This window comes from Microcaecilia unicolor, chromosome 6 (assembly GCF_901765095.1).
Source record: "Microcaecilia unicolor chromosome 6, aMicUni1.1, whole genome shotgun sequence".
Lineage (NCBI taxonomy): Eukaryota > Metazoa > Chordata > Amphibia > Gymnophiona > Siphonopidae > Microcaecilia > Microcaecilia unicolor.
In genome coordinates, this window is record NC_044036.1 from 165,358,700 (window position 1) to 165,378,986 (window position 20,287).

Genomic DNA, 20,287 nt, shown 5'->3' on the forward strand with positions numbered 1-20,287 from the left:
TTATCAGTATGGGCTGTGGTGTTACTACCTGCTAAAATCACCATCTGGGTGTACCAAATTATGAGTACACAGTGATCTCATAAGAAAGATTCTTGGGGACTCTGGTGGCAGTTAGTTTGATTTTTCTCTATATGTACATTTTTTTGGGTTACCATCTGTCCTGGATTAGGCAGCAGTGCCTGACCCAACTTCATTATAGATCACCATCTGTCCATCTTTTCTTAGGTTTGCCAGAATCTTTCATGTAGGTCAATTATTGAAGAGCTTCTTTCCTGAATCTTCCATGTTTCATGCCTTCTACATGTTTTCCATTAATTTTGATAGTGGTTGAATTACTTAATTAGCAAATATATTATTACTTTTCTTATATTTTAACATTTTTGTATTTTCTGATTTATTCTTTACATCTTTGTGCTTTGTAAGCCTGCTGATGTGGCATGGATGTTAGACACAGACCTGTGCGACCTGAAAGTCCTATGTCAAATATAATTTTTACTGTGTAGCATTGAATGGTTTACTCATTCTTCCTATATATAACAGCTATACATTGAAGAGTAAGGTTATTCATTAGTGCACATTCATTCTTTGGTTAGCCTTAAATTTAGTATGCAGTATATCAGTTTAACACAACCTATGAATCAATATGTTAAGTTGATTAGCATGTTTTAAAAAGTTTTAATGTATGTAAACTTTTTTTTTCTTAAAACAAAAGGGATGATAAACCCTAAAAACGTCCAAGAATTAAGAGAACCAAAAAAATGTTTCCTCTATGCACATCATAGAAAGATATAAAGACCATATCCAGTTTGCCTGTCCCTTTCACTCCCTTAGAGATCCTATGTATTTGTCTCAAGCTTTTTTTAAAATTCAGACACAATTTTCATCTTTACCTCCACCAGAAGGCCATTCCATGAATTCACCACACTTTCCATGAAGTATTTCCTCAGGTTATTTTGAGTCTGTCCCCTTTCACCTTCACCCTATGCTCCCTCATTCCAGAGCTTCCTTTCAGTTGAAAGAGACTCACCACCTGTGTATTTTTTTGGTTTATTCCCAATTGTTGGATTTTTTTGAAGGTTTTGTGTAAAAAAAATTGTTTTAATAAAAAATGTGTATGACTTCCCTTTAATATTTACTTTGTTTATTTTTTTTTCACCTTTTTTTGTAGGGATACATTTTTTATGGAAAATATGTATGTGCTTGAAAATTCAGTATATTCATGTTTTCCCATCCTGTCCAAAACAAACCCCCATGAATTCTTACCCAAGTACAGTTAAACATTTACAGTTAATTCACTTTTAGCCTGCTATTTCCCATCTACTTAGTTCACAGCAGATTATAGCAAGATTCTAGAACACAATAGTCTAGGTAAAGTTATATAATGTGACCACAAAAATGCATCACATCTTTCGATCTAAGACATGAACAAATACCCCTTCCACATAATCCTATTACTTCAAACTGTACGAATGTTACCACTCCCGTTGTAATTAAGTGTACTTCTACCCTTATCCTACTCTGTATTGCTCACTAGAAGCTGTAGTCCCATCCCCGGAGACTTATCATCCTCATTGGAATTACTTCTCTCTATATGCTACTATATATTTGTCCCAGAGTTGTATTCTCTTTTCCGGAACCTTATCAGCTTCCTTGCACCTACTGGTACTCTATTTTCCACTCTGTATATATTCCCGGGGTTGGTACTCTCCTCTCCGGTACCTAGAAGCCACATTGAGCCTACTGCTATGCGGGAAAATTTGGGATACAAATGTAATAAATAAATAAAATATACTTAAACCTTAACAATATCACACAAAAATAAAAGCAAAAAAGTAACTATAATCAAATTATTTCTTAGTCACATAAGTCTGAAACAGCAGCCTCTTCAAGCCTTTCTTAAACATAGTATAATTAGTGACATACCTAAAATTAACTGGTATAAATTTCTAAAATTCAGCTGCTTGAAAGGCAAACAGTTAAAAAGCTTCTTTGAAGTAATACCTCTAGGACTTGGAAACTCAAATAATGCAAGCCTTCAGAAATATTTGTATTTTATGGAATTGCTACCATATATTTAGGCAGATTGGGGAAGGGCAATTTTCAGCCATGTAAATGGTTTTCAAATTCTCCCCAGTGTCAAAATGTCTGCAAGTAAACAATTACATTAGTTCCTTATTATAGAATAACTATCAAAAAACTTCTCAGTTTGCACTTTTAAAACTCTTGCCTTAAGAAATCAGTTCTTCTTAGTGTAATTTTCTCAGTAGTCAAGTCTTTTCATGGATTATGTGCCCAGTTGTGGGGAGAAATGCCCAATTATATTGAGCATGATGCATTAGAGAACACACAATTGATTTCATGGGCAACCTGTATTTAAAGGAAAGATGATTGCATTGATTTATTTAATCCATATGGATTGTGCAAAAATTACTGAGTCCCATTCTGTGTTTTTCTGTCATTAACTTTAGAAGGATGAGCAATACAGTATATGATTGCTATTATTATTATGTTTTTTTTTAGGTATTTCCACCATTTAGATTGATACCACGAAAAGTAACACTGATCATTGGTGCCATGATCCAAGTAAGGCCTGTTTTATGCTTGTCCAACTGTAGGGTTTTTTTTCTGAATGAACTTCATGTATACTTTAACTTATCGATGCATAGTTTATATTCTGTAAACCTATATTCAGATCAGTATTATAGATATCATCTTTGGCTATAGTACTTCATCAAGACATGCTTGACTAACTTCCTGTTTTAGACATTTTTTTATTTTTTTTTACAAGGCCATAGATTGAGTGCAGTCAATAGGTAGGTTAATCAATTAAATTTTCTTTTTCAGGATGAGTTGCACTGTAGAATGAACAGATAACACAGTCAATTGAACTATGTTGGTATTAACTAATGATGATGGGTACAGCCTGTTGAATGCATTCTCTTTATACTTCTGTAGATCACATCAGAAGGAGGCCCACAACCTCAGTCCAATATCATTTTCTCCATCAGTGAGAGCATTGCATCAGTAAATAGTAATGGGCATATTAAAGGCCTAGCAGTTGGAAATGGAACAGTAACTGGAGTTGTTCAAGCTGTTGATGCAGAATCTGGAAAATTGGTGGTTGTATCCCAGGTAACAGTTTAATACATTTTTTAAATATTAAATAGCTTAACCTTTTGTCCAGCATTACTATTATATTTATGTGTAACAGAAATATATAGTGTATGTTTCTTTACCATCCGCAAGAGATAAGGCCAGAACTTGTGGGTTATGCCTATCTTACCAGCAGATGGAGACTCTCTAACTGATTTGTGTCATATAGCACAGAGTGCAGCTGCTCCAAACCGGTATTTCTGTATCTCCAGCAGGTAGTAGTTGGTTCTCTGCCTTGTTCCTCATGATGGTAACTGTAGCTTCAGTTGAGTTGGGGGAAAGGCTTGGGTCTCTGATTGTGGGTATACTCAGTATTGCTGGGTCCTTCTCTTTCCCCTCTTCCTCCTTGCCACAATTTCTTCTTCTTCCTCTTAAAAAAACCAAAAACACCTTAAGCAGCTATTACCAGATGCTGAGGGATTAAAGCACACACACACTGTTGCCTGGTTTCTTTGGATGTGTCATTCTATCAGAGAAGCCTTTAGGGTGTTTTCTGCTTTCCCACTGTGCTAGAGCCAGTTAAGGAATCTGCCTTGGAACCTGTGAGTATCTTGGTACTGCTTCTCTGCCTTGGTACTTACTTTTCCTTTCATTTCCTTCATTTTAGGCAGACACAGCTTCTCTCACTCTCTGTGAGTGATGGGGCTGGGGTGATTAAATGTTACTTCTGATGTGGAGAGCAGCATCCAGGCAATGCTTTGCATGTCTTCTCCCCTTTTGGGGGAACTTACATCTGGCTAAAAACCATGTCAGGTATTCCTGGGTCGATTTTGGAATGCGTTGCTGAGATTTAGGGAAAGAATTTATAAACGCTTCAAGATCTGACTCAGCTCTCTAACAAAACATAGATTTACGTGCATCTCTCTCAGCTGGCAATTCTGCACTTCAAGACCCTCTTCTTTCATTGGATTTGGCTGCACTTTACTCTGCCACTGCATCTGATGAGTCTGCTAGATTTTAAAGGCAACTATTCCTTTCTCTCCTGAATTTGTTTTTTGTTGTTCAATCAGGCTTATCCTCTCAGGAGCTTCCTGGTTTGTTTCTCACCTTCAAAAAGCCTTGTCTTCTAAATGTAGAAGAGTGGATCTTCCTCTGATTTTAGATACTGAATCTGTGTTTTCAGATCCTCATGCTAATATGTCTTTATCTGTAGCATCAGATCATTTTGGTTCTAAAGACTGTTTAGAGGAAGGGGAAATTCCTTCCAATGAAGGTGATGATCCTACAGCAGCTAGTGGGGGTTTTGTTTTCATAAAGAACTTTCTTTATTAAGTCCTAGAGGTTTTGAATATTTTTTCTCTGGTGACTTCTCCTCTTCTACCTTGGATCCTGTTATGGCAGATAGTAAAACGTGTCCTAAAATCTTTCCTGTCTATGAATCTATGAAGGAACTCATTTTTGCCCAATAGAATACTCTAAATGCTAGCCTCAGAGTGGCTCAAGTGATGTCCAAGCTGTATCTAATCTTCCGAGAAGAGCTGAATAAACAAATTGCCTAAGGAGGATGCCTTGGTGTCCGTGGTAATAAAGAAAACACCTATTCTGTAGAAGAAGGCATAGCTCCTAAGGATGTTCAGGACCAGAGGTTACAGGCTGTCTTGAAGCTCTCCTTTTAGGTGACTGCGTTATCTATGCAGGCTCCTGTGTGTGGCTCCTGTGCAGCCAGAACTTCTTACTTGGATTCAGCTGGCAAATGAATCTTCTAGGGAGTCCAGTTTTCAGCCACTCACTGTTATTTAGCTGACACCCTCTATGATCCACTTTGAACATCAGCAAAGCAGATGGCTTTGGCAGTCTCAGCCAGGCAACTTTTGTGGCTCAGGCATTAGGCAGTCGATGCAGCTTCAAAGTCCAGGCTGCCTAAACTGCCACTCAGAGGTAAATTGCTTTTAGAAGAAGAGCTTGAGAAACTTCTTAAAGATCTAGGGGATTCTAAGACTTGGCACTTACCGGAAGGTAAACATAAACAGTCCTCTTGCTCAGCTTAGCCCTGGTCCTGCCTTGGGGATGCAAAACACCATAGACTGGGTCAGTCTAATTATTTTCAAAGAGCTAGGTTTCAGCAGAAACAGACATACTTTCATGGAGACAAATGCCTCCTTCTCTTTACAGTGATGAGTTCAAGGTCATCTTTTCAGAAACCCTGATAGGTCGGCATCTGTCTGGGTTTCTCATCAAATGGAGCAAAATAACAAAATCAGTGATCTTTAGAAGTCATCAAGGGGGGTTGCAATCTAGAATTTTCCCACCCCTTGCTGTTTTCTTCTTCAAATCCCCTTGCAAGGTGTTGTCTAAAAGGCAAATGTTGCAATCAGCCTTGCAGACCCTTCTGTAACTGGGAGCAATACATCAATTACCAAGAAATGATTGTGGCCTAGGAAGGTATTCCATTTATTTTGTGATCCCAAAGAAGGGAAGGTGCCTTTTATCCAATCTTAGACCACAAACATGTCAACTGGGCACTCAGAGTAACCCACTTCAGAATGAGAGCCTCTATCCAGCCTGGTGAATATCTTAATTCTTTGGACCTCAAAAAGGTCTACTTTCATGTTCCTGTTTGGTCTCCTCTTCAACGCTTTTTACATTTTGTGATTCTCAGCCAGCATTATCAGGTTAGGCAATGCAATTCAGGCTTTCTGTGGTGCTTGGAACCTTTTCAAAGATCATGGTGGTAGTAGCAGCCTTCTTATGACACGAAAGAATCGGGGTTCATCCTTAGCTGGACAGTTGGTTGATCAGAGCCACCTCATTTCAGGAGAGCCTCTAGGATACCTCAAGGGTAGTCAGTCTAGCCAAGAGTTACTTGACCCCCCTCTCATTCCATCTTCCTCAGGGGACCTCTCTAGCAAGCCCAAAATGGATTAGGATGAGCATAGATGCCAACCTCTCAGGATGGGGAGCTTATTTCTCTAGTAGTAAAAAAAAAAAAAAAATTTAATGTAGGCACCACCCAAATGAAAAAGTCTTTGGTAGACAAGAAAACCAGAAACTCAAATTGTTAGTACAAGCACATTAAGTGGAGGAAAATAATCTCAGAAACCCACAGACACTAATGTTGTTTTGTGTCTTATTATAATCATACTTTGACTAATTTAGGGTCCATTTATTAAGCGGAGATAAGCCTAATGTGGGCTTACCACTCGCTATACAGGAAGTACCGCCGGGCTACCGCAGCAGCCCAGCGGTACTTCCCACCCCTAGCGTGCTGTCATTTCCGGCGCACAGCTTGGTAAAAAGGGCCCATAGTGTTTCTATTTCTACTATTGTTTAAATTTCATGCAACTCATCAACCACAGCAGCATATTAGGAAAAGTTAGCATTTAGCTTTTAAATACCCGATGGGACCTGTTTCACTGGAAATCATGGCTTCTTCAGGGGTCAATCGTGCGGGCTCTCTTAATTCATTCTGCAATTTTTTAAAAACTGTATTATTACAATGTGACAAAACACTGAGTTTGTAAGCCTGTAAATTGTATTATTACTTGGTGTATTTCTCTAGTTTGGCCAACAGGTGGTGCATGTTTTATGTTTAAAGCTGTTACAGAGAAATGATTGTTCCTTCTTTAATTTAAGACAAAGAGGAAGTAACCTGCAGTGATGTGGACAGCTACTTTTTAAAAATGTTGTTCTGGGCTGTGATTGGCCCAGGAGCTCAAATTCAGTCTGGAATAGAGAGCTGCACGGCTTCCGTCCCCGCGGGAATCCCGCGGAACCCGCGGGATTCCCGCGGGGACGGAGGCAGTTCATGCGGGGTTCCCGCGGGGATGGAAGCAGTTCTGCGGGGTTCCCGCGGGGACGGAGGCAGTTCCTGCGGGGTTCCCGCGGGGATGGAACCAGTTCTGTGGGCTTCCCGTGGAAGTGTAAGCTGCACCTGCACCAGCCTCTCATCTACCGAATACCAATTTATTTGAGTGCTGTCTCCTCCTCCTCTTCTTCCTTGCTTTAACAGCATAAATGTGGAAAGTCTTCCATTAAGGAGGTGGTAGAGTCACAAATGATGACGGAATTCAAAAAGGCGTGGGATGAACACAGAGGATCTCTAATTAGAAAATGGAAGTTATATAAAAGCTAACCTTAAATGGCTGGATGTGTGTGGATGTGTCAAGTGACGCTTAGATGGCGACTCTGGCTGTGATGAACTAGAGCTGATACCTGGCAGACTTGTATGTTCTGTGTCTCATACATGGCAATCTGGTGTAGGATGGGCTGGAAAGGGCTTAGACAGCAACTTCAGTGGCTGGAACATGAGGACAGTGCTGGACAGACTTTTACGGTCTGTGTCCCACAAATGAGAACATGAATAGGCTGGAGTGGGCTTCGATGGCAACTCCAGCAGTTAGAACATAAGGATGGGGCCAGATAGACTCCTGTGGTCTTTGTTCCAGAAACACGAAAGAAAGACCATAATCAAGTATATAATATCACACTCGTTGATTTAATGATGAATTGATCATGAGTGTGACTATTGGGCAGAGTGAATGGACCGTTCAGGTCTATTTGCTGTCACTTACTTTGTTACTATTAATCCTCTTTGCTCCCAGGCTGGTGCACAGACCTCAGCTCTGACACAGGCACGAGAATCAGATGTCACCTGACCTACTGGCGCGTGCATGTGGCGGCCTCTCAGCACACAATCCCAGTGAATCAGAGACAAATCTTACATGTGCGCACCAGAGTGTTCCAAGTTCCAACTTCCGGTCCGTCCTTGCCTACAGTGCTGTGGCTCAAATCCAGAAAGGGAGCTGACTGGAACTTTCTTTTATGTACTATTAAATTCTTACGGGGATGGGTGGGGATGGGTTAAATTCTTGTGGGGACGGGTTGGGATGGTTTAAATTTTTGCGGGGATGGGTGGGTACGGGTAAGATTCCAGCGGGGATGGGTGGGGACGGGTAAGATTCCAGCAGGGACGGGCGGGGATGGGTAGGATTTCTGTCCCCGTGCAACTCTCTAGTCTGGAATTACTAGATTTTTCTCCAGTCTCAGTTTGGAAGTAGAGAGAGAAAGACCTCTTTACTGAGGCTCTGTGAGCAGTTATGTTCTGTAACCTGTGGTCAGCTATATTTCCTGTACTTCCCAGTCACTATCCAGGTAGTGATAAAATGTTTAGATAGTTTTATAATTGATCCTTATTCAGTTACCTGTTATTTGTGTTTTTATAGTTCACAGTTCAATATTTTTTAGGACAATAAACCCTTTTAGTTTGACTTTGCTTGTCTGGACTGCCCAAGAATCCTGGTGGTTTGTGTGTCGGGTCTGTGAGTGCTTTCTAGGCACTATGGTACCACTGGGAGTATGACCCCAGTAACCTAGAAATCGCCAGGGGTTAACTGGAGAGCAGGAGACTCACCCAGAGGTGGTTGGGACCCAATCGGTGGGAGGAGGGTGCTAGTGTAGAGCACATGCCCAGGTGCAGGCGGACCTCATCTGTGCTGGGGTTACACCCTCTAAGTGGCTGTAGAGATAGCCCCAGGTGAGTGGCTAGGTGTTTTGTGACATACAATATATGCTTATTTTCTGCATTTCCGCATGCACTTCGTTTTATTTGGCTTGCTTGTGATAAGGCTTCAGCTCGTGACAGATAACAATTCAAAATTGTGTTACTGGTTTCACAAATGCCAGCACTCTAGCCATGATGTCCTCACAATCACCCATTTCCGTGGGAATTGCTACAACTGATAACAACAATTACCCCCAGATTCTATATAGGGCAAGTAGAGTTGTGCGTGCAAATCTTTAAATATTCTGATTTGTGTGCACAACTCAATTGGTTAACAAACCAATCAGTGCTGATAATTGGATGTTTGGCCTTGTATTCCCTTAAGATACAGGTGACAGTGCTTGCTTGTTTTAGAATATACCTGTAGGTTAAGCTTGTTACAGCATTTTCATTTTTCTCACCATTATCTCTTTAATACTTTCTATCCAAAGAAACCATTGTTAGCCTGATTAATGTCAGTGTGACAGATATATAGCACCTTGACACTTTTATTAAACTAGTATAATAATAATAATAAAAGTGAGTGGCAAACTCTGGAATTCATTTCCATAGAATGTGGTAAAAGCAGTTAGCTTAGGGTTTAAAAATGGTTTGGATAATTTCCTAAAAAAAAATTCCGTAAGCCATTATTAAAAATGGACTTGGGAAAATCCACTGCTTATTTCTAGGATAAACAGCATACAAATCTGTTTTACTATTCTGGGATCTTACCATGTTCTTGTGACCTGGATTAGCCACTGTTGGAAACCAGGATACTGGGCTCGATGGACCTTTGGTCTGTCCCAGTATGGCAATGTTTATACTCTTATGTTCTTAAGCAGCAGTCTTCTTATCTAAATATAATTTACTACTGAGTACAATGAAAATTAGCTTTAAAAGGCATCAAATAAAGCTATGATGATGATAGCAGACATTCTGTGGATCATAAATGCTAACAGACTTAAATGACTGAGAGGTGGTTTTGTTTTTGCAGGATAAAGTTGAAGTCGAAGTTGTACATCTTAAGGCTGTCAGGATCCGGGCACCTATTACAAGAATGAAAACTGGTACACAGGTAATTAGGAATAGCCCATGTTCCTTAGGTTTCTAAAGCTCATTTTTGTTTTTCTTTTGTCTTTGTGATGAGGCAATGGTGGGTAAGCCAATAGTGTATAAGCCATTGTAGATGTCAACAAGTGTCATGGCAAAGAATAGGGCTTGTAAGGGGCTACTAGTTAAGGGATAGAAGCCCAAATAGCAGAAGTTCAGGTCAAGATGTACGAATGCTAATGGATAGGTGACTAAAGTATTGGATCCAAAATGTTGAGACTAGCAGATTTTTCACGTCATGGGTCTATGAGCAGTTTGCAAAAGTTACATGTTTGAACGTCTGTGACTTTTTACATTTTTCACATAGAAGGATGGGTTTGGACTGTTGAAGTACAAATTGTTTGCTCTAACAGAATTCATTTTTTCTTTCTGGTGACTTTAGTCACCTTTTTCCCCAGAGATGATCACAAATGGACACTTTCCAAATACAATATGTAAAATCAAAACTGTATTTGTAGCACAGTGCAGTCAGAAACTGATGCAAAGGTCATTTTATATTGTTACAAATGAATTAGTAAGCTGACATTTTTGCTGCTCTACTTTATACTAAAATCATAATACAGTTCATACCAAGAGGTTACAATCAACATACTCTGCCATGGTTTTTCTTCCAGTTAAATAGATTCACCAGGTACATTTTCAGCAGTTTTTATGTTTCTGCAAATGCTTTCAAAGATATCTATCTCTTCCTTCAGGTGCCAGTTTACGTCATGGGTATCGCTAGTAACCAGACTCCTTTCTCATTTGGTAATGCCGTTCCTGGATTAGTGTTCCACTGGTCGGTTACCAAAAGGGACATCCTTGATGTAAAAACACGACATGATGAGGTAAATGTGATATTAAGTATTAAGGAAAATTTTGGATATCACACAAGGAAGTATGGGTATTGAATGTAGGTGATATATATATATATATATATATATATATATATATATATATATATATATATATATATATAATATAGTATTTTTTTTTTTCATTAACTTAGTGTATCTTTTACAAGCTTTTAAGAATGATCCTTTCTTCATTGGGTTCTTTACCATGACAGCTGCTGAGAATAACTCCTAAAAGCTTTGTCAAAGATACCTTTTTATTACATTAATTCTCCGAGGACAAGCAGGCTGCTTGTTCTCACTGATGGGTGACGTCCACGGCAGCCCCTCCAATCGGAACTAGCAAAGGCCTTTGCTAGTCCCCGCGCGCTCATGCGCACCGCGCATGCGCGGCCGTCTTCCCGCCCGAACCGGCTCGTGTTCGTCAGTCTTCTTTTGTCCGCGCTCAGTACGGTTGTGTTTTCGCCGTGTCGTGCCCCGCAAAGTCGACCTCGCGCGTTCTTCGTGTTGTTTTAAAAAAAAAAAAAAAATCCATTCTGTGTTTGGAAAGAGACTCTAGTCTTTTTTCCCCCCGCTATTTCCAGCTTTTTCGCCCCGGTAAGTTTTCTTTCGTCGTCGGGGTAGGCCGCTTTTAGGCCTCGGGTCGAAGTTTTCTTCCCCTTGTTTTTCGGGTGCCTTTTCCGCCATTTCGACTTTTGATCTCGCCGGCGTGATTTTTCCGCCCATGACATCGAAGTCTTCCAGAGGCTTCAAGAAGTGCACCCAGTCGCCCGGGTCATCTCGCTCACTGACAGGCACGCGTCGTGTCTTCAGTGCTTGGGGGCTGGGCACCGCCCGCAGGCCTGTAGTCTGTGTTCCCTTTTGCAAAAGCGGACTCAGGTAGCGAGATTGGCCCAGTGAAACGTTTTGTTCTCGGGCTCTTCGTCGGCATCGGCACCGGGGGTATCGAGTGCATCGACGTCTTCAGCGTCCAGAGCTTCATCCTCGGCCGCCAGTGCATCGAGGCATCGGCCCTCTGCATCGGCGCTGAGACATCGGACAGCTGCATCGACGTCGGTGGTACCGGGACCTCGTCGGCTGATGTCGTCGGACGGTGGTGCTTCGTCTGGAGTGCAGGTGAGGGCTGTCCATTCCCCTGCTGGTGGCGGTGAGCCTTCGGGTGGGTCTCCCCCTACCCTGAGGGCTCCTGCGGTACAGCCCCCCCGAGACCGACCTCCTTCGGCCTCGGCCCCGAGGAAGCGACGGTTGGATTCTACGTCCTCCTCGTCGGTGCCGGGAAGCTCCAGTGACATGCTTCGTCCCAAGAAGTCGAAGAAGCATCGTCACCGGTCTCCTTCCCGTGTCGGCACCGAGAGCTCTGGGTCGCCGAGGGAGTCGGCACCCAGTAGGCATCGGCACCGAGAGGACCGCTCACCCTCTGTCCAGGAGGTGTCGATGCGCTCCACTCTGGACAGCCCGGAACAGCCTCCACGCCCGGAACAGGTTCTGACGTCGACGCCTGCATCGACATCCATGCCTTTTTCTGCAGCCACTCTGAACGAGAGCCTCCGGGCCGTTCTCCCAGAGATTCTGGGAGAGCTGTTGCGCCCTACCCCTCCGGTACCGGCGGTGCTTGCGCCACCGGTACCGTCGAGTGTGGCACCGGCTGGTCCATCGCCCGAGGTGAGGTCTCCGGCGTCGGTGCCGCGTGTGGTACCGGCTGCCGTCGCCTCCCAGGAAGGCTCCCCGACTACGTCGGCGGAGGGAGCTTCGCCGATGCGGGCGAGGGAGTCTACCTCTCGACGCCCCCATCGTGGACGTGGCTCCACGGAGTCGAGTCGGGCGAGGTTGCAGACACAGGTCCGTGAACTTGTGTCTGACACCGAGGGTGAGGCCTCGTGGGAAGAGGAAGAAGACCCCAGATATTTCTCTGACGAGGAGTCTGAAGGTCTTCCTTCCGATCCCACTCCCTATCCTGAGAGGCAGCTTTCTCCTCCCGAGAGTCTGTCTTTTGCTTCCTTTGTCCGGGAGATGTCTACGGCCATCCCCTTCCCGGTGGTTGTGGAGGACGAGCCCAGGGCTGAAATGTTTGAGCTCCTGGACTATCCTTCTCCACCTAAGGAAGCGTCCACAGTACCCATGCATCATGTCCTCAAAAAGACATTGCTGGCGAACTGGACCAAGCCTCTAACTAATCCCCACATTCCCAAGAAGATCGAGTCCCAGTACCGGATCCATGGGGACCCAGAGCTGATGCACACTCAGTTGCCTCATGACTCTGGAGTTGTGGATTTGGCCCTAAAGAAGGCTAAGAGTTCTAGGGAGCATGCTTCGGCGCCCCCCGGGCAAGGACTCTAGAACCTTAGACTCCTTTGGGAGGAAGGCCTACCATTCTTCTATGCTCATGGCCAAAATTCAGTCCTACCAGCTCTACACGAGCATACACATGCGGAACAATGTGCGGCAGTTGGCGGGCTTGGTGGATGCGCTCCCCCCTGAGCAAGCCAAGCCTTTTCAGGAGGTGGTCAGGCAGCTGAAGGCGTGCAGAAAATTCCTGGCCAGAGGGGTGTATGACACCTTTGATGTTGCGTCCAGGGCCGCTGCTCAAGGTGTGGTGATGCGCAGACTCTCATGGCTGCGTGCCTCCGACCTGGAGAATAGAATCCAGCAGCGGATTGCGGACTCGCCTTGCCGTGCGGATAATATTTTTGGAGAGAAGGTCGAACAGGTGGTAGAGCAGCTCCACCAGCGGGACACCGCATTCAACAAGTTCTCCCGCCGGCAGCCTTCAGCATCTACCTCTACAGGTAGAAGATTTTTTTGGGGAAGGAAGACTGTTCCCTACTCTTTTGGCAAGCGTAGGTACAATCCTCCTTCTCGACAGCCTGCGGCCCAGGCTAAGCCCCAGCGCGCTCGCTCTCGTCAGCAGCGTGCGCCTCAGCAAGGCCCCTCGGCTCCCCAGCAAAAGCAAGGGACGAGCTTTTGACTGGCTCCAGCAGAGCATAGCCAACGTCCAAGTGTCAGTGCCGGGCGACCTGCCAGTCAGAGGGAGGTTGAAAGCTTTTCACCAAAGGTGGCCTCTCATAACCTCCGATCAGTGGGTTCTCCAAATAGTCCGGCAAGGATACACCCTCAATTTGGCCTCAAAACCTCCAAATTGTCCACCGGGAGCTCAGTCTTACAGCTTCCAGCACAAGCAGGTACTTGCAGAGGAACTCTCCGCCCTTCTCAGCGCCAATGCGGTCGAGCCCGTGCCATCTGGGCAAGAAGGACTGGGATTCTATTCCAGGTACTTCCTTGTGGAAAAGAAAACAGGGGGGATGCGTCCCATCCTAGACCTAAGGGCCCTGAACAAATATCTGGTCAAAGAAAAGTTCAGGATGCTTTCCCTGGGCACCCTTCTTCCCATGATTCAGGAAAACGATTGGCTATGCTCTCTGGACTTAAAGGATGCCTACACACACATCCCGATACTGCCAGCTCACAGGCAGTATCTGCGATTTCAGCTGGGCACACGTCACTTCCAGTACTGTGTGCTACCCTTTGGGCTCGCCTCTGCGCCCAGGGTGTTCACAAAGTGCTTGGCTGTAGTAGCAGTGGCACTTCGCAGGCTGGGGGTGCACGTGTTCCCATATCTCGACGATTGGCTGGTGAAGAACACATCCGAGGCAGGAGCCCTGCAGTCCATGCAGATGACTATTCGCCTCCTGGAGCTACTGGGGTTTGTGATAAATTATCCAAAGTCCCATCTTCTCCCAGTGCAGAAACTCGAATTCATAGGAGCTCTGCTGGATTCTCGGACGGCTCGCGCCTACCTCCCAGAGGGTGAGAGCCAACAACTTGTTGTCCCTCGTCTTGCGGGTGCGAGCGTCGCAGCAGATCACAGCTCGGCAGATGTTGAGATTGCTGGGCCACATGGCCTCCACAGTCCATGTGACTCCCATGGCCCGCCTTCACATGAGATCTGCTCAATGGACCCTAGCTTCCCAGTGGTTTCAGGCTGCTGGGGATCTAGAAGACGTGATCCACCTGTCCATGAGTTTTCTCAAATCCCTGTATTGGTGGACGATTTGGTCCAATTTGACTCTGGGGCGTCCTTTCCAAATTCCTCAGCCACAAAAAATGCTGACCACGGATGCGTCTCTCCTGGGATGGGGAGCTCATGTCGATGGGCTTCACACCCAAGGAAGCTGGTCCCTCCAGGAACGTGATCTGCAGATCAATCTTCTGGAGTTGCGAGCGATCTGGAACGCTCTGAAGGCTTTCAGAGATCGGCTGTCCCACCAAATTATCCAAATTCAGACAGACAACCAGGTTGCCATGTACTACGTCAACAAGCAGGGGGGCACCGGATCTCGCCCCCTGTGTCAGGAAGCCGTCAGCATGTGGCTCTGGGCTCGCCGTCACGGCATGGTGCTCCAAGCCACATATCTGGCAGGCGTAAACAACAGTCTGGCCGACAGGTTGAGCAGGATTATGCAACCTCACGAGTGGTCGCTCAATTCCCGTGTAGTGCGACAGATCTTCCAGGTGTGGGGCACCCCCTTGGTAGACCTCTTCGCATCTCGAGCCAACCACAAAGTCCCTCAGTTCTGTTCCAGGCTTCAGGCCCACGGCAGACTGGCATCGGATGCCTTCCTCCTGGACTGGGGGGAAGGTCTGCTGTATGCTTATCCTCCCATACCTCTGGTGGGGAAGACTTTGTTGAAACTCAAGCAAGACCGAGGCACCATGATTCTGATTGCTCCTTTTTGGCCGCGTCAGATCTGGTTCCCCTTTCTTCTGGAGTTGTCCTCTGAAGAACCGTGGAGATTGGAGTCTTTTCCGACCCTCATCACACAGGACGAAGGGGCACTTCTGCATCCCAACCTCCGGTCCCTGGCTCTCACGGCCTGGATGTTGAGAACGTAGACTTTGCCTCTTTGGGTCTGTCAGAGGGTGTCTCCCGAATCTTGCTTGCTTCCAGGAAAGATTCCACTAAGAGGAGTTACTTCTTTCTATGGAGGAGGTTTGCCGTCTGGTGTGACAGCAAGGCCCTAGATCCTCGCTCTTGTCCTACACAGACCCTGCTTGAATACCTTCTGCACCTGTCTGAGTCTGGTCTCAAGACCAACTCTGTAAGGGTTCACCTTAGTGCAATCAGTGCATACCATTACCGTGTGGAAGGTAAGCCGATCTCAGGACAGCCTTTAGTTGTTCGCTTCATGAGAGGTTTGCTTTTGTCAAAGCCCCCTGTCAAGCCTCCTACAGTGTCATGGGATCTCAATGTCGTTCTCACCCAGCTGATGAAACCTCCTTTTGAGCCACTGAATTCCTGCCATCTGAAGTACTTAACCTGGAAGGTCATTTTCTTGGTGGCAGTTACTTCAGCTCGTAGAGTCAGTGAGCTTCAGGCCCTGGTAGCCCAGGCCCCTTACACCAAATTTCATCACAACAGAGTAGTCCTCCGCACTCACCCTAAGTTCTTGCCAAAGGTTGTGTCGGAGTTCCATCTGAACCAGTCAATTGTCTTGCCAACATTCTTTCCCCGTCCTCATTCCTGCCCTGCTGAACGTCAGCTGCACACATTGGACTGCAAGAGAGCATTGGCCTTCTATCTGGAGCGGACACAGCCCAACAGACAGTCCGCCCAATTGTTTGTTTCTTTGATCCCAATAGGAGGGGAGTGGCTGTGGGGAAACGCACCATATCCAATTGGCTAGCAGATTGCATTTCCTTCACTTACGCCCAGGCTAGGCTGGCTCTTGAGGGTCATGTCACGGCTCATAATGTTAGAGCCATGGCAGCGTCGGTAGCCCACTTGAAGTCAGCCTCTATTGAAGAAATTTGCAAAGCTGCGACGTGGTCATCTGTCCACACATTCACATCTCATTACTGCCTGCAGCAGGATACCCGACGCGACAGTCGGTTCGGGCAGTCAGTTCTTCAGAACCTGTTTGGGCTTTAGGATCCAACTCCACCCCCCGAGGGCCCTGTTTGTTCTGTTCCAGGCTGCACTCTCAGTTAGTTGGTAAATTTTTTAGGTCAATCTCAGTTATGTCCTCGCCGTTGCGAGGCCCAATTGACCATGGTTGTTGTTTTGAGTGAGCCTGGGGGCTAGGGATACCCCATCAGTGAGAACAAGCAGCCTGCTTGTCCTCGGAGAAAGCGAATGCTACATACCTGTAGAAGGTATTCTCCGAGGACAGCAGGCTGATTGTTCTCACAAACCCGCCCGCCTCCCCTTTGGAGTTGTGTCTTCCCTTGTTTTGTCTTGCTACATACGGGACTGACGAACACGAGCCGGTTCGGGCGGGAAGACGGCCGCGCATGCGCGGTGCGCATGAGCACGCGGGGACTAGCAAAGGCCTTTGCTAGTAAAGTGTTCCAATTGGAGGGGCTGCCGTGGACGTCACCCATCAGTGAGAACAATCAGCCTGCTGTCCTCGGAGAATACCTTCTACAGGTATGTAGCATTCGCTTTTAATGTATCACCTATAGCTTGATTGTTGTCCCTTATTTCCATATATCCAAGAGGGCTACAATAGCAATCACAATTTTCAACATCACACAAGGAAATTCCCATCATTTTCTGCTATTGGTTTTTCAAATTGTGCTTCAAGAAAAATGTGAATTAATTTGAATTTGAAACTTGAGGTTGGTAACATCAGTCATCAAGGTTTCTATCTGGATACCAGAACATCTTGCTTCTTTACACATACGTTCATAATTTAATTGCCTTTACTTGCCTTGTGTTTGCCTGCTGCAAAGTCTGTGGGTGGTTTTACTTTCAGACTTTTTGTAGCAGTTCTTGAAGGAAAAGTATAGTTGTTGAAAATTGTGCTGGGGAAAGTACAGTCAGATTTGTACTGCTTTTCTGCAGGTAGTGTTTCTTTTTTGTAAATATGTACATTTGAAATGTCATCCACTTGGGTTATTTTATTCCCTCAAACTAGATGTGACACCCCAGCCAACCTGCTTTATACCCAGTTAAAAGTATACAGGTAAAGGCTGTGTAGTTTTCAGACAGATAATTTACCTGTATAAGTAGGCATTTACTTGGGTAAATGGTTTCTGATAGCTCTAGTACTGGGAAGTTGGGAAGAAATTTCTGGGGGAGGTGATAGTCTAGGGGGCAAGGGGTTTCAACCCAGCCCTTGGGGCACACCCAGCCAAGTGGTTTGGACACAGAGCCAGCACAATGCACAAATTTACACTTTCACTGGAGAAGTTGTAAATTTGTATATATAATTTAAGCATGTGTGTATTGTACAACTAGCATGACAATAGCAGATCACAAAAAACAATGGTCAAAGTAACAACATCAGACTTTGCCCCCCTGATACAGATAATCCAGGCAAAAGGTGGCCACATTGGCCAGAGTACTCCTCTTGATGCAATAAAGCTCCTTAAACACTACTTCTTTGACCATCATTTTTTGCGATCTGCTGCTGTCTTGCTTATTGAAGCACTGCAGATCTCTGCCTCCACTGTTCCCATTATAAAATTTGAGCATACATTGCAAATTTGCGGAGGCAATTCTGTGAAGGGCGCCAAAAATTAGATGCCAAGATGCAGCATGCTAAGTCCTAATTCTGTTATGCCATCTGGGTGCCCAGATTCCCATTATAAAATACTAGCATAAGTCAGCATTTAGACATTCCATATCATTAGAAGGTGTAAATACACACACTTAAATGAAGCATATTAATACACGTCTTGACATCCAGAGGTGGCCGGTTCAAATCCCGCTGCTGCTCCTCCTTGTGAACTTGGGCAAGTCACTTAACCCTCCATTGCCTCAGGTACAAGCTTAGATTGTGAGCCCTCCAGGGACAGGGAAATACCCATTGTACCTGGTACTTTCTTATATTCTGCTAAAGCCTCGTCCACATCTGCGCTATCTTGCAATTATGGGCTAAGCGAGTTCTACACCTATGTTAGAGAATATCATGGTGCACATGACTAAAATGCATGTAACCGTAACAATTATGCATGTAAATTCTAGTATCCTATAACTTACATGTGCAATTGTTTTTTTAATTTTAGGCAATCTGTTACAGAACGAGGGGGATAATGTGTAGTTTTACTTTTGAAAACTCGGTACCAAGTACATGAAGTAAAAGTATCTGTATAATTTTCAACTATGTGGGCTGTTTATAATTGCTGAAAAAACAAAAGCAAAACTACTTCAAACTGCGTAAAATCTTTGGTAGTTGATTGAATCACTACTTGAATCTAAATCAATACCATAACAATAATATTCAAAATAGGAAAAAGTACATGCATAGGAGCATAGATGTTGCTACAGGGTGGCAGGTGCCACCCCAAAAAAAGGGCTTGCCACCCCAGGTCTTGAACTTGCAGGAAATGCCCCAACACTCAGCTGCCATCAGCCCTAGTACTCAGCTCCAGTCCTGCTAAGTTGAACTGCAATAAAGTAAACAGAAATGCGGGGCCTTCCTGCTTTTCTGTTCTGTTATTGGCTCTGCCGGTCCCAGTCCTGTCTTCAAGCTGAAGTCACTTCCTGTTTTTGAGAGGCAGGACTGGGACCTGCAGAGCCAATAGCAGTATAGGCAAGAGAGAAGACTCCGTGGTTTCTGTTTCTTTATTGCCTTTCAACATAGCCAGGTCTGGAGCCGAAAGCTAGGTCTGATGGCAGATGAAAGAGGGTCAACAAGAAACAGAAGAAACCAACCTACAAAACGAACACAGTGAGGGTAACGATTTTAAAGCACCAGAGAGCATTTTCCTGTTTGTTTGTTCGTCACCCTTCCTGTATTTGTTTTATCTTTTACCTGAGTGAGGGTGCCACTGCTGAGAGAATATGTTTGTGGAGGTGGAAGACGGGGAGATAGTACTCATTGGAGGGAATAAGGTGACACGAGATATGCTGGATTGGGAATGGAGAGGGTAGTGGAATGGGATGAGGAAGATGTCTGGCTTAGGAGATGAGGAGAGAAGAGATGCTAGATCAGACAGGGAGGGAAAAAAAGGACATGGGAGGATGTTGGACATGTTGGTTGGAGGATGAAGGGAAATACCGGATATGGGGTTAATAGGAAGACAGATGGGACATGCTGGACATTGGGGCCAGGGGCAGTAAAAAAGCAAAGGGAGCACTGGACATGGAAGGAATAAGGAGATAGGGGAGATGCTGACACAGAAGGATGCTGGATAGGAGGAAATAGTAGGGTGATGGGGACAGATGCTGGATAGTGGTGGAGAGAGAACAAGTTGGGATGTTGGATGAAAGGGGGGAGGGAGGATATGTTGGATGGGGGGGGGGCAGAGAGAGAGAGAAGGAGGATGTACTGGTCAGAAGAGTGAACATAGAGATGGTGGGTACAGTAAGAGGGGAGAACAGAGAGAAAATGTTGAGATGCTGGAAGGAGAGAATTAACAAAAAACTGATGAGGGAGATGGAAAGCTGTAAGTAGAAGCAGATACAGAGGCAGAAAAAATACATGAAGGAAAGCCGAAAGGAAAAAATTAAAGTCATGGAAGTAGAACTAAATAAGACAGGAGAAGAAGTGGCAGGTGGACTAGAGACCCTGGAAAGAAAATTAAGAAAAGACAGAGGAAAGCAGAAACTGGAGATTGACACTAACATGAATAAAATGGCCAGACGACAAAGGTATAAAAAAGAATTTTATTTTTAATTTAATGAATGGAAATGTAAATTTTACAGTACATTTATGCTGCTTTCTTTATATTTTATGGAGTTCAGGATCAGTTTGTATTTCTTTACTGT

The 20,287-nt window shown here is 44.8% G+C and overlaps 1 protein-coding gene across 1 annotated transcript in view; it reads left to right on the forward strand.

The window, feature by feature from the left end:
• Positions 1-20,287, forward strand: part of NUP210 (nucleoporin 210) — a 214,077-nt gene that overhangs the window by 142,531 nt on the left and 51,259 nt on the right. Inside the window, 4 exon segments of the mRNA XM_030206772.1 lie at positions 2,521-2,583; positions 2,956-3,132; positions 9,627-9,707; positions 10,438-10,569. Of these exon segments, the coding sequence (XP_030062632.1) occupies positions 2,521-2,583; positions 2,956-3,132; positions 9,627-9,707; positions 10,438-10,569 (453 nt within the window).